Source organism: Plecotus auritus, assembly GCF_963455305.1.
Source record: "Plecotus auritus genome assembly, chromosome: 1".
Classification (NCBI taxonomy): domain Eukaryota; kingdom Metazoa; phylum Chordata; class Mammalia; order Chiroptera; family Vespertilionidae; genus Plecotus; species Plecotus auritus.
The window spans coordinates 70,938,023-70,952,741 of NC_137770.1; the positions used below are offsets into that span (position 1 = coordinate 70,938,023).

General features: G+C 44.0%; 1 protein-coding gene across 1 annotated transcript in view; it reads right to left on the reverse strand.

The window, feature by feature from the left end:
- Positions 1-12,822, reverse strand: part of STARD9 (StAR related lipid transfer domain containing 9) — a 142,164-nt gene extending 129,342 nt beyond the window's left edge. The window contains exons 1-3 of the mRNA XM_080657070.1: positions 12,665-12,822; positions 9,940-10,009; positions 8,221-8,337 (exon numbers count right to left, since the gene is read on the reverse strand). Coding sequence (XP_080513196.1) covers positions 8,221-8,337; positions 9,940-10,009; positions 12,665-12,711 — 234 coding nt within the window. The 5' untranslated portion in view covers positions 12,712-12,822. The remainder of the gene's footprint in view (positions 1-8,220; positions 8,338-9,939; positions 10,010-12,664) is intronic.
- Positions 12,823-14,719: the final 1,897 nt, after the last annotated feature.

Consider the following 14,719-nt stretch of genomic DNA (forward strand, 5'->3'; position numbering starts at 1 on the left):
ATGTGTAGCACTGAAAATACAGAAATGGAACTGTGTGTAGTGCAGCATTTGAGAGCATGGACTTTGGAGTCACACAGTAAAAGGCTTGAATGCTTGTTCCATCACTTGGTTGTGTGACCTTAAAGCAAGCTATTCAACCTATTTGAGCCTATCCCTAAAATGAAATAACAATATTGATTATAAGTAATGATAGGCTACTGACAGTATCTTCCCCTCCATGAACTCTCAAATGCCTTCTCATCTTTGTTTCTTCATGTTTCCCCCTCCTCTTGCGCCTCTTAAGTCCCTCCTCAGTTTCAGTAATTATTCTGCCTTCTTGACTCTTTCCTTAAAGCCTTAACTCACACGCCGAGTTCAGGAGATACCAAAGAAGGGAGGCATAAAAACAAGTGAGGGCCATATTCCTTCTCTCCACCTCATCATACTCACCCTCTGAGACATGAAGTAATAGATCATTTGTCTTTATCTTATAAATGGTTCAGACAGAAATGCTGCTTCTAAGTGCAGCCTGGTCACACTATAATAACAGGCACTCAATCCTCCCCCATACTACTAGATGGCAATAGTGCAGCTGCCTCATCTTGACTGAGTACAGAGCCAGGAGTAGGTCCCATCTTAAAGAAAAATACCTTTCCTTGGGGTTCTGCTAAGAGCACATTTCCTGCCATGCAGGAACCTCTGTGTTGCAGTTCATGATCCCTGTCACTAAAATAAGCAATAGGCATTTCCCTACAACATTACACACAATTCTGGAGTGGTCAAAAAGAAAAAAATCTATAACTTATTTTTGTCTCTCTGGGCCTTTGTCTTTAAGTGCCTTGAGTGGTCTCTAGCATTTCTTCTAATATCAGCATTCTGGAATTCTAAAGTCAAACTATTTAGCTACCACATAACAGAATTTAAAGATTCTGCATAAGTTACTTTTCATGTCCTAAATACATATCCTGTGACGTTTAATTGGAAATCCCCTATTTTATCCTAATGGCAAAGAAGACTGGCTGATTCTAATGCACCATAAACTGCTAAAATCACCATGTTCTGTACTTGCAGAGTATTATTACCACCTCCCTATCCTATTCCATGCAGAATGGATACAAGGTGTGCCGCACTAGTAGTGGCTTTCCTCTTGGTTCCTGCAGGGAGCCCTTTAATCAGGGGGTCCTCTGAAGCCTCTCCAAGTTCCTGACATCCTCAAGTTCAAGTCCGGAACTGAAGAAAACATTCACCAAAGAATCTGTAACACACACACACACACACACACTCTCTCTCTCTCTCTCTCTCTCTCTCTCTGTCTCTGTCTCTGTCTCTGTCTCTCTCCTCTTTGATGGTAGGCAACGGATATACTCTGTTTGATGTTCAGTGTATGTGGAGACTAAACAACTATTAAAACAACAACAAGTACAATCACATTGACGCTATAAGTTCAGTTTTGTATTCAGTTGTTGTGGGGAGGAAATCTCTGGCTCACTCACATGATTTTTTATCTGGAAAAGTTACAAGTGCTTTAGGTATTGTGTTTTAGCTAAATAACAGACCATTTTAAAGTAAAGATTCCCAGGAGAATAGGAGCAATTGCTTTCCAACAAGGGCTGGGTAGCTTTTTGTTTCTGGACGTGCTTTCTGTTGACTCAGTCTGCACTTGTTTTGACAGCCAATTACAGTCCTTAGTGGGTAAAGCTGAGTTAATGCTCCTCATGGAAAGTTTTACAAACACACAATCACCCAAACACAATACGCTCGGCAGAGGACTCCAATTCCAACAGATGTTCTGGACCAGAAGGAAGGGAGGGAAGTTAATTTTCCAGGTAGAGCATGCCGATCCCAGAAGGGATCATAAGTGGATTCAAAGAAGAGACTTTCAAATCCAGTTCAGTTCTTAGAAGCATGGTCCTTGCTTCTCTCATACTGAGATCATGCTAATCACACAACAGGGATCCAAGCCACAGCACTCATGACCTCCCTTATTCAACTCCTGGTTGCCAAGCCCTGGGCTAGGTACTTTACATAAGCATTTCACTTCCTCCTCACAATAACTGAAGCTGAAGAAACTAGGACTCAGAGATGTTAAGTGATTTCTCCTAAGAAAGTCAGCTAAGTGGCTGTGCCTGAATACAAATCCAGGTTTAACTTCAGAGGAGAAGTACATTAACTTTAATATCGATTCAAGCCAGATAAAAATGTGGGACAATTCTGGAGAAGCCTTGGCAAGTCCAAATATTTACAAAGACTAAAAACACAATTCAGACCTGTAACAACCTGCCTGAAGAATGAGAAGTGGATTACCATTTGGGACAGCATAGATGGACCTGAAGAGTGTTAGGCTGAGTGAAATAAGTCACTCAGAGAAAGACAAATACCATAAGATTTCACTTATATGTGGACAATATAAGAATAACATAAACGAACAAACAAAACAGAAACAGATTCATAGATACAGAGAACACACTGATGGTTGCCAGAGGGAAAGAGGGCGAGGGGACTTGATGAAAAAGGTGAAGAGATTAAGAAGTACAAATTGGTAGTTACAAAATAGTCATGAGAATGTAAAGTACTGCATGGGGAACATAGTCAATAATATTGTAATAACTATGTATAGTGCCAGGTGGGTACTAGAAACATGGGGGGGAACACTTTGTAAAGTATATGATTGTCTAACCTCTGTACTGTGAAAACTAATATAAAATAATATTGAATGTAAACTTTAGCTGAAAATTTTTTTTATTTTAAAAAAGAATGAGAAGCTAATACACTAGGGTCATGGGGTAATGGACAAGATAGTTGATATGATTCCCTGTCATCCCTACCAGTCCCCATCCACTATAGTCTTTTCTCTCTCTTTCACCTTCCCCTTCTCTCCTTTTCCATCCCTTCCTTTCCCTCTATCCCTCTCCCCCCCACCCCCTTTTTACACTGTAGTGTAGTGAAGAATATGAACTTTGTGTTAAGAAGATCATGTGTTCAAATCTAAGACTCATTTCTGACTTTGGCCAGATCATGTACTAGTAACATCTCTTAACCTAAATTTCCTCAACTACCTATAAAAGAAGGATAAAATCATCTACCTTTTAGGCTATTGAAGGTATCAAACGAGATAATATTTATAAAGAAATGACCAGGTCACTAGTAGACTAAATGGGATTCTTTAAAAATATATTTTATTGATTTTTTTACAGAGAGGAAGGGAGAGGGATAGAGAGCCAGAAACATCGATGAGAGAGAAACATCAATCAGCTTCCTCCTGCACACCTCCTACTGGGGATGTGCCTGCAACCAAGGTACATGCCCTTGACCAGAATCGAACCTGGGACCCTTCAGTCGGCAGGCCGACTCTCTATCCACTGAGCCAAACCGGTTAGGGCAATGGGATTATTTTAACTTTGGGAGTTAGTGGAAATAGGATGCAATTTAGATTTGGACAGTCTTGGATTTGAATCCCTGCTCTACCTTTACTGGCCAAGTCTTGTAAGCTTTCTGTGCCTCAGCTCCTTGCCTATAAAATGGAGTAAATAATATAGATTTAATTTATTTGGGGAGATAATCAAAAGAAAGGATAGCCCAGGCTGGTGTGGGTCAGTTGGTTGAGTGATGTCCCATGCACTGAAAGGTCACTAGTTAAATTCCCAGTCAGGGCTTATACCCAGGTTGAAGGTTCAATCAATCCCCCATAGGGGTGCATACAGGAGGCAACCAATTGATGTCACATTAGTGTTTCTCTTCCTCTCCCTCTCCTTCTTCCTCTTCCTCTCCTTCTCCCTCTCTCTCTGTTAAAAAAAAAAAAAAAATCAGTCCTAGCTGGTTTGGCTCGGTGGATAGAGCGTCGGCCTGCTGACTGAAGGGTTGTGGGTTCGATTCCGGTCAAGGGCACATGCCCTGGTTGTGGGCTCGATCCCCAGTGGGGGGCGTGCAGGAGGCAGCCAATTAATAATCCTCTCTCATCATTGATGTTTCTATCTCTCTCTCCCTCTCCCTTCCTCTCTGAAATCAATTTTAAAAAAACATTTTTTAGAATATATGGATATTTGCCTGGCTGGTGTGACTCAGTGGTCGACCCATAGAGGTCACAATTTGATTCCCAATCAGGGCACATGCTCAGGTTGTGGGCTCAATCCCCAGTAAGGGGCATGCAGGAAGCAGCCCATTGATGATTTTCATCATTGATGTTTCTGTTTCTCCCTCTCCCTTCCCCTCTCTGAAATCAATAAAAACATATTTTTTAAAAAGAATGTATGGATATTTAACAAATAAAGCTGCCTCTCAGTAGAACGTGCAGTAGCTGATTTGTTCTCTAGATGCCCATGTTTGTTGACACGTGATCTATTTATTCAAGTGTGTCACCACTAAGAACTGGGAATGGCTAAAGCACTAAGGAATCTTGAACACTTATCTTTTGAGAGCGTAAAATATGAAAAGAGGGAGGTAGAATGATACAATGCAATGAAAAGGCCAACATAAGAAGCATGTGTCTAGTACCACTTGTGCATTAACTGCCTGTATAACCCCATGTGAGTCACACGGCTATATCTGAAACATGAGGGGTTGCCATAAATTAGTGGGCAGTGTCTAGAAACATTTTTTATTATCATAGTTGGGATTACTACTGGCATCTAGTGGGTAAATGCCAGCGATGCTGCTAAACATCTTTTACAGTGCACAGTGCACAGGACAGACCCCCAACAACAAAGAACTATCTGGCCAAAATATCAACCTTGGCCTAGATGACTGCTAAGTTCCCTTCGAGCTCTCACGTTCTAAGAGACTACAATGAGGCAGCACCAACTTCAAATGGGTGAAGTTTTTGTCAACATCTACCAAGCAATAGCTTATAATGTTGCTCAAAATTCCTCTAAGGCCAGTGGGGGAAATTTTTCCCTCAGATATTTGAGTATTCTGAAATCAGAGCTGTGTTTGAGGGTGATGATAGTCCTTCCTTCACAACAAGAAGAGACCCAGAGATGGAGGAGTCACAGTCCTCCAGGGACTTGGTCCCTCTTTGCAGTTAAAATCAGTGCTTCCAAAGCCATGAGTTTCCTTCTGGGCAAGAAGATTAAATAATTCTGAATCAAGGTCAGAATAAGATATGATACACACAACAGCAGAGATGAATCTCGACTACATGAAAGAAACCAAACTAAAAAAAAAAAAAGAAGTCGCCAGACTCAAAAGATTACACACTGTTTTATTACATTTGTAGACATCCTGGAACAAAAGACTACACTCTGTTTTTATTAGATTTATAGATATCCTATAGGTAAAACTATAGGGACAGAAAACAAATCAGTGGTTACCAGTGGATGGGGGTAAGAAGCAGCTTGGCTACAAAGCAACATGAAGTAATTTGAGGGTGATGCACTGTTTTCTATATGACTAGAGGCCCGATACACGAAGATTCGTGCAAGAATGGGCCTTCCTTTCCCTGGCTGCCTTCACTCTGGCCGGAGCTGCCTTTTCACTCTGGCCTGGAGCTACCTTTACGCCTTCCCCTGCTGCCCAGAGGCCCTGAGCAGCTGGGGTGGTGCGGCTCCTGCGTATGCAAATTAACCCACCATCTTTGTTTGGTTAATTTGCATACTCATTCCTGATTGGCTGATGGGCGTCACAAAGGTATGGTCAATTAGCATGTTACTCTTTTATTAGTGTAGATGGTAAACTACACAACTGTGTTTGTCAAAACTCATAGAACTGTATACTAAAAGGGTGAATTTTACTGTATCTAAATTATACTTCAATAAGACTGACCCCTTTCTCTACAACCCCCTAAATATGATCACCAATGCATCAGAGAAGATAGCTGTACTTTGGGAGAGGATAAACTGGATGACACCTAAATTCCTTCCCATCCCAAGTCCTATGATTTTAGGATAATCTGCCTCTCCTACTCCCTGGTGACCTCAGAGCCATAGTGATTAGGGTAAAGTCTAGACTCCAATCTCTGTGTTAAAGTAATGAGTCCCTCTGACCAAATCATATGGATGTGAGTCCTGCCACCATTCTGAAACATCTGGCCCTACTCCATCTTGTGACAAAGTTTCCTTTGCTTCTCTCTCCTATCCTGACTCCCCTTGGGACCAATGAGGCCTTAGACAATTAATAAACAAGCAGAATCAACCTCAGGACACTCCGGTTTTATCTCTCTGCACAGGCTTCCTGTCCAAAATCCCATTTGATCTTTCCATCGAACTTCAAATCATATGAGGCAACAAAGGAAAAATCACATTTATGAATCCTCCTCATCTATGAACTTCTAGGCTTCCACTAGATTATTTTTATACATTTAAACTACATAAATGTAAAATGTGAGCCTCATACAAAAACATACCCCAGCTTATTGATATGTATATATAAAGACATATAGTTTTTTATTTACAAATATACACACACATCCCAGATTATTGATGCATCAAATGTTACACAAAACAGTTCATTTTTCTTAGGTACAGAACAGCCAGCTCTAAGTGTGCTATGAGCCAGGGAGGACTGAAATAGCTACCAGTATGTTCATATTTTCTACTAACAGAAAGAGCACTGCCTTCTATGCCACAAATACAGTCACAACTATGAACTGCTGTAGACATTCCATCCTCTTATTTGAGAGTTGGTTTCTTTCCTGGCTCTTCTTGGAGAATCTCAGTAAAACAATTACAAATACCAGTAACCAGCAATACTTGGGTGCTGGGATACAAATCAAGGGCCATTAGACAAGTCTGCACCTGCCAGTTCCCTCATCTCCAAAGGACAAAGAAGGCTCAGCAGGGGCCATGTAATGCCCACACTGCCTTTTTCTGCTAAGGATTTACAGCAAATCCAGTTTGACTACAAAGGTAGGGTGCTCGTATTATAACAGAAAGAACCCACAGAGACAACAAATCCCACAATGGTCTCGGGTTTGTTTCCACATGTTCCCCTCAAAAGGTTTAGAACTATCCAATCATCTTCAGAAATGTGCATCAACGCAAGATCAGTACTGTCCTCTAAGTCACTCAAGCTTGATAGCATTGTTCCTTTGGCATAATTAGAAAGTTTCACAAAAGACTAAAATACTGCCCTAGCCAGTTTGTCTCAGTGGATAGAGCATTAGCTGGCTGACTGAAGGGTCCCAGGTCAGATTCCGGTCAAGGGCACCTGTCTCGTTTGTAGACTGGATCCCCAGCCCTGGTCAGGGCTCCTGTGGGAAGCAACCAATTTATGTTTCTCTCTCTCTGTTTCTCTCCTCCCTCCCTTCTACGCTCTCTAAAAAACAATGGAAAAATATCCTCAGGTGAGGATTAACAACAACAAACAAACAAAAAAGACTAAAATACTTAGAAAACACTTTGGCTTTTTATTCAAAGGTATATAGACAGATAGGCAATTGTTGTCCAGGGTTCCCCCCAAAATATTTCCCTTTCCAATGGTATTTTCTAATGATATACTCCTGTAGTGTTTTCTTTCAGATGTATAAGTATGATGATACTGATCCATGAAGGCCAAATAAATGATATTTCTAATTTTAGGGATGGATTTTCATAGAATCCCTGGAGGTTGTTGGGGTGAGGGCTATTGTCTGTGGTCATAGAATTGAATGAGGCAAGGCTTGCTGGCCAGCATGGGGACTGAAGTCATGACCTTGGACAGGACAAATCAGAACAAAGCTGTTGCTTCACAGAAACAGAGGGAAGTCCTGTAGATCCACCTGGTAAGACCTGCTGCCTCGGGAACTTGTGAGAGAGCTAAGCAGCACTACCAGACACAGGAAGCATGACCAACAGCCTTCGCTCAATTCTCACCAGATCAACAGAATTCACCTCTTACATACATTGCAGGCTGGCAGACTAGCTATCTAGCCCTTTACACTCAGCCTAGGAGCACAAGCCTAAGGCACAAAGAAGATACTAGCCTCTAGGATTCCTGGGCCCTTCCACTGCATTCAACACAAGGCCAAGTTTGACATGAGCCCTTTCACTTACCATAGGAGCAGACCACTACCTAAACTAACTTGTACCCACTGAATCATGCAGAGCCCGAAGCCTAAACAAACACTAGCCAAGTCCCATGCCCTGAGCAAGCAGTCCCTTCCTCTTTCTGCAATTGATGCCTCTCACTATCACTTTTTAGATTAAACATCATTAGTTTCTAACCAAATTACTGTAAGTAAGAAATATGAAGGTTCCAGACTTCATGTTAATTTCCCAATAATTATACAGTTACAAAAAACTGATTAGAGTGAAGGAAAAATGACATTACCACATCCTGAGATGCATATTGGGGGTCCTCTGGGTTGACTGACCAGTAGCAGTAATCAAAGCCGAATGCCACAACCTTCTCCCGGGAGTCGCCAAAGCCATCTGATCGACTGTCCACCTAAAATCAAACATAGGATCCAGTGTCTTCTCTATTATAATATCAGAATCTGGCTAGTGGCACTAGCTAGAGAGACCTGAACTGGTCATGAGAATCTTTATGATATCTATCTAAAAAAGAACACAAGTAACCTCTGTCCTCATCTTGTTAGGTACGATAAAGCCACAGAGAATTAATTAAATATATGCCTATGATACTATCACATATCTGCCTACAAATGAGATATAGAACACCTTGGGAGAGAAACCTTTACATCTCCAGGCATCTTCTTATCACTACCATTTTTCCCTCTAAGTATTTCTATAGCAGATACAGAAATACATGAATACTTTAGTCCCTGGGCCTGACAGGCTCTATCAACCTAAGGATTTCACAGTGAATTAGAAAGCATATGGGACAGAAGGGCTAGGACCAATCCAACTGCCCAAGGTAAACGAGGCCAGAGCCAGAGCTTGGAACTGTACCGACAACCTCAAGGTACTGTGCTGGGGAGAATGGCGTTATTCACAGAAATGCCTGTCTTTTCTATTTAAAATTTAGACTCAGGACAGGGAGAGACAAGCCCTAGCAGTAGGATCCACAGATCACAGTAGAATGAGGCTGTCAGAATGACTAAGAGATTCTTAGATAACTGACCTCAGGGAAGCAACCAGCCAGCAAGGTGTGCAAGAGGCAGATTCGAGTTTGATCTTGGCCAGGAATTATTAAGAACCAAAAATATGATCTCTCAGAACAAAGCAGCTGAAGTGATTAGGCAACAGAGATATAAGAGACAGCAAAGAATAAAAGGTCTTTTGTCCCCAGGGAGCTCCTGTTGACAGTTTGATGGTTCCTGTTCTCTTTTAGCAGAGGGCTACTGACAAAAGAAAACAGATCACATCACAGGAGTAATATGTGAGTGGGCATGGCTGGGAGGCCTGGGGTCCAGATAACCCTCATTCTGTTACCCTCCACTCTCCAAGGCAAAGAAAAAGAATCACTTCCACTAGCCTGGTAAGAGAGGAATGGGATGGAGGAAATTAGCCTTAGAGGTGGAGAGAGGTAGAGGAGGAAGTACCCACAGTTTGTTCAATTGTGACTCAAAAATCGGTCAAATCTGTGAAAGAGAATTTGTAACAAGACTCAAGACTAGTGACTGACTCTCTTCTGAGATCTGAAGGTTCTTATGTGGTCCTCACTATGGCCAAGAAAAATCCTGCATTTAGCAGATGCATACACCTCTAGACCAAATAATTTGAAATGAGAGGCTTGGGACAAAGTCTAACTCGTACTCAGGTGAGTTAAGTATACACATGGACTGTCCCCAATGTCCATGTGTATACTTACTGGCCATGCCTGCCTCCCCATACATGCCTTGTGTTTACTTTCAAAGAGGCTACTGCCCAGTTTCCAAAACACCTGCACCCTATTTGATGGAACTTGAGCTGCAGCAGCAACATCCCCTGCACTTCTTTCCTACTTTTTTATATTTGCTTGGTGGTTGGTCAAAGCTCTTCCACTCTCCCTCTCTAAACAAATGCACATACACACTTTCACCTCAGAAGCCCTGTAATGATACGAGCCCCTCAGTGGAGAGAAAAAGGAAAACAATTTCAGGCTTACCTTTAAATTCCTGATTTTTGCCACTTTGCCATCAATTTCCACAATAATTCTTCCTCCTTCTTTGGTCTCCCTAGAAACGAGACCCAAACCCATAAAAAAACATTGCTTTCTTTTTCTTAATCAAGAAAAGAGAAGCTGAGCCCAGTGCTGTTGGGACAAAATGTTTCCTACTCCTGTCTCCATAACTGCGGTGTCTGTCTCCACAAGTGGCTGAAAGCATCAGATCTACTCCTGAATCTGGGTTCCTGAATCTTCAGCCGGCTACAATCACCACACCTGGATGTCATCTGCAGTCCTGACAATCTACTGCCTGCTGCTCAAGGCTCTTCACATGAGCTCAGTAAATAAGCTTTGCGCCCTTCTTTCCACCTCACTTTTGTTTAATGAGATGTTATTCTCTACTGTGACTACAAATAACAATTCCATTTCAACAGCATTTTCTTAATCTAATCCATGCTATTATAAATTCTTAGTTCCCGCCGAAACCGGTTTGGCTCAGTGGATAGAGCGTCGGCCTGCGGACTGGAGGGTACCGGGTTTGATTCCGGTCAGGGGCATGTACCTTGGTTGCGGGCACATCCCCAGTGGGAGGTGTGCAGGAGGCAGCTGATCGATGTTTCTCTCTCATCGATGTTTCTAGCTCTCTATCCCTCTCCCTTCTTCTCTGTAAAAATATCAATAAAATATATTTTAAAAAAATAATAATAAAAAAAATAAAATAAATTCTTAGTTCCCAAGGAACCGAGAAGTTACTGTGAGGAGTAGTCAATGTTGTTATCCTGAGAACCCTTAAAAGCACAGTTTTGCAAGAAGAGGATCTGCTAGAGGGCTCTGGCCAGGTAGCTCAGCTGGTTGGATTGTCCAAAAGGTTGTGGGTTCGATTCCCAGTCAGAGCACATACCTAGGTTTCGGTTTCTATCCCTGGTCAGGGAATGCATGGAAGGCAAAAAAACAAAAACAAAGTGAGGGTTAAAAAAAAAAAGAAAAAGAAAAGGATCTGCCAGAGGCTTCCCTCAGAGTAGCAGCTGCACCAATAAACACCGCACCCCCCTCCCCGAGCCATACCCTGGCTGATTTGGCTCAATGGTGAGAGTGTTGGCCCAGGGACTGAAGGGTCGTGGGTTCAATTCCTGTCAAGGGCACGTACCTCGGTTGCAGGCTCAATCCCCGTCCTGGTTGGGGCATGTGTGGGAGGCAACCGATCACTGTGTCTCTCTCACACCAATGTTTCTTTCTGTCTCCCCCTCCCTTCCATTTTGAGAAAAAAATATCATTGGGTGACAATTAACAAAAAGAAAAAAGCCAACCAACCAACCTTGAGCCACCACACCCGGTAAAGCAGAAGCCAGATGTAATCAATTTACCAATCTAAACACAGCAGTTCAGGCACGTGATGCTTTCCTTTTTTCCTTCATTGTACCCCTTTTGCCTTTTCCTACTTTCTTTTCCATTTTCCTTGTTTCTCCCCCCTTCTCACTCCTCTCCTCATTATTCTGTCAACTGCATGACTTTTCAAAGCCAATCACCTCCACATCAGGACAAACACAATCCCTGCTAGCACCGAATTTTATTATGGGAGACAATACCTTTTTGAGCCTTCTGCCCAATTTTCAAGCCATCTTATGTCCTGGAAATTTTTTAACTTCCCAAACAATTCCAATATGTGCCACTGTCCCAAATCACACTCTCCACAGCTTTATGTCCTATTACTCACCTTCCTCCACATACCCTCTCCCCAAATAACCAAACTTACCTGCTTCCTAACAGTCTAAGTCCTTTGCTCTCAGTGTTTTACTACACTGAGTGCTTTTTACACCTTCTCCACCTATCAGCAAACTCTAATAGGTCTTTAAAAAACAGTTCATGCATATATGCATAACCCATGGGCACAGACAGAGGGGTGGTGAGGGCCTGGGGCAGGAGTGAGCTGGAGGGGTCGATGGGGGGAAAGGGGAGTCATATTGTAATACTTTCAACAATAAAGATTTTTTTTTTTAAAAAAAAGGGGTTCAAACACCAACCCCTCTGTGAAGCTTTCCCTGACTTTCCAAACCTACGTATGGAAAGTTAGTGAAAAGGGGAAGAAATTACGTGGCTGGACACTGGATGCCCTCAAGAGCTGAGAGGTGCAGAATCAGATTCACGCAGGAGGAAATGGGCACTGCCAAGGCTGAGCTGAGAGAAGGGGTTAGAATAACTTCCCCTATTTCACAGTTCTGCTGTCTAGCATAGCATGAAACCACGATCTCTCTGGGCCTCAGTTTCCCTCTCAGACCTTACACTCGGCCTTCCTCCACACCCTCGCAGAGAAACCCACGTGCACCCACAATGCCGCCTCGGTACTCGCAGAAGTACCGAGGGCCACCAAGAAGAGTGAGGAGACTGACAATCCCTCTCCCTAGCCCTTCTCAACGCACCCAGCGAGACACGCCCAACTCGTGCCTCAAGACTTGAGCTGTGGTCCCTCACAACTGCTGGCAGGACTCCAGGGACCCCGAAACCGGGCAGCCCACCCCTGTCCATCCGGGAACCGCTATCCCCCGGGGCACAACGAGAAAGCTCAAGCCGAGGTCTCCACTTGCCAGGCCTTTAAGGTTTCCGGACCCTGGCCGCTGGGCCACTTTGTGTCTGATTGCTCCCCGCCGGAATCACTTCATGGGGAGGCAGGGACCTCGCCCTCCTAACTCACTTGACGCCTCAGGCGCCCCCTCCCGCCCAGACTCACCTCTTGCTGAGGGGCCGCACCCTCACGGCCACCCGCACGTTCGCCATCCCTCGGCCTCCGCCCAAGCCTGGCAAGCCGGCCCCAGCCGCAGCATCACCAGCCCCAACCCCAACTTAGCCGCAGCCCCGGCCCAGCCACTCCGCCCCACGCTCCCCCCCACCCCGTGATCCCGCCCCTGCGCGCGCCCAGGCCGGCCGGGGCGGTGCCTGTGAGCTCCCACCAATCCTGAGCCCAGTAGGGAAATGACGTCGTCCCGCCCCGCCCCGCCCCGCCCTCGAGCCTCGGGAGACAGCCACGCCCAAATGCCCGCCCCATCGCGGCCGGGGCGGTGCCAGTTTAGCCTCAGCCAATCCTGAGCCCCTGGAGCGGTGGACGCGGTGCGGGACCCCGCCCGACCGGGACTCTCCTACTGCGAACTAGCTGTTGTTCTCCGACTGCTTGACAATGCTGGTGTCAGTCAAGTAAATTCGTTAAACTTTGGCCAACGCCTTACAGTTTACAAAGTGACTTGCTAAATACTTTTATTCGCCGCATTGGCCCGAGCTGTCAATTCTTTGGTTAAATTTTAGGTGCAGAAATGAACTGGAGAACACCAATGTTTTCGCAGTTCCCAGCAAAAAGCAGTGTCTTTCTTTGAGGAGTCATATGGAGTGAAGGAGTCATTGGAGGGCCCACTGGCGAGCTCTCGATTGTTCTGGAAACCTCATGGCCACCCTGGCAGTGTCTGTGCTCGCGGAGGGAATGCCTTCGGACAGAATTGGTTCATTAACTCGTCCAGGAAATAACCATTGAGTACCTACCAAAAGAGTTAAATGCTCTTCTAAGGCGTTGGTGATACAGTCGTCTCCTTCATGGAAACTGAAATCTACAGGGAAGAGAAAAGGGACAATAAGAAAAAAAAGTGTATACTATGTTAAATGGTGCTAAGTGACATTTTTTTAAAAGCAGGATAAAAAGATGGTCTCTATGTGTATGTAGGGGGAAAGGGGCTATTTTATATAGGGTCTTCATGAAAGACCTCACAGAGAAGGTGGCACTTGACTAGATTTCAAGAAAGGGAGGGAGCAATGCAGGTATTCATTTATTTAACAACTGGAGACCCGATGCATGAATTTGTGCACATGGAAGGAAATTAATTAGAAGAAATATTTTAATATCACTATTTGCCCTTTCTCTATAATAGAAGTGTCAACCAAATTCACGATCGGCAATGACAGATCAAAACACACACGTGATTGGCACCAGCGAGAGCTTTATATGTATCGCACATGTGCAAGTCAACTTAGCCTTTTATAGCTATAGAATAAACTTGCTTAATTAGACTTACTTTCTGAGATAGCTAAGCTTTTTCAGCCCAGTAAACCACCCCAACTTCTCTTTCAGATAATTGTCAGCAACACAGCAGCAAATATCAAAGCAGATTATTATTGTAGATCACACAGGGAGAACAGGGTAAAATATTTAACTGCAGCAGTGTTTGACTGTATTCTGCGCAGTGAGAAAACCTGAAGTCATTTTCAAGGTCCACCATTTCTTACTTCTTTTCACTCGGGTCAAGTTTCTACGCTTTCTAAATCTCCATTTTCTGGCTAATGAAAAGAAAATAGGACTCCACCGAGTGTCCTATCTACCTAATCCAGGACTTCTGTGAGGATCAAATGAGATGAGGCACGGGAAAACACTTCACAGACATTTGGTTAACGTGTGAAATGTTTCCACCTGGCTATAAAGCAAGTAGTTTTCCTGGCTGAAGAAACTCCAAGGGGGCTAGTTGCTAGGGAGAGGAAGCCGGATGTTGCTATGTGACATCATTACCTGGCACCCACAGCCACCATTTCTGGGCTGGGCTGGGCTGTGGGCCACATTTTGTGCCATGGGGTCTTAGCAGCGTCAGCTGTGATTTGGTGGGCTGTCGCTCCAGGGTGTTGGTGGGGCCTGTGTCCCACTTGGGCGAAGCTGAGTGTTGCCTTGTGGGCACCAGGTCCGCAATGCCGTTTCTCTGTAAATGGCCAGTGCGCCTCATGGCAGCTCCTGTGTTGAGCATATGCCCCCTGT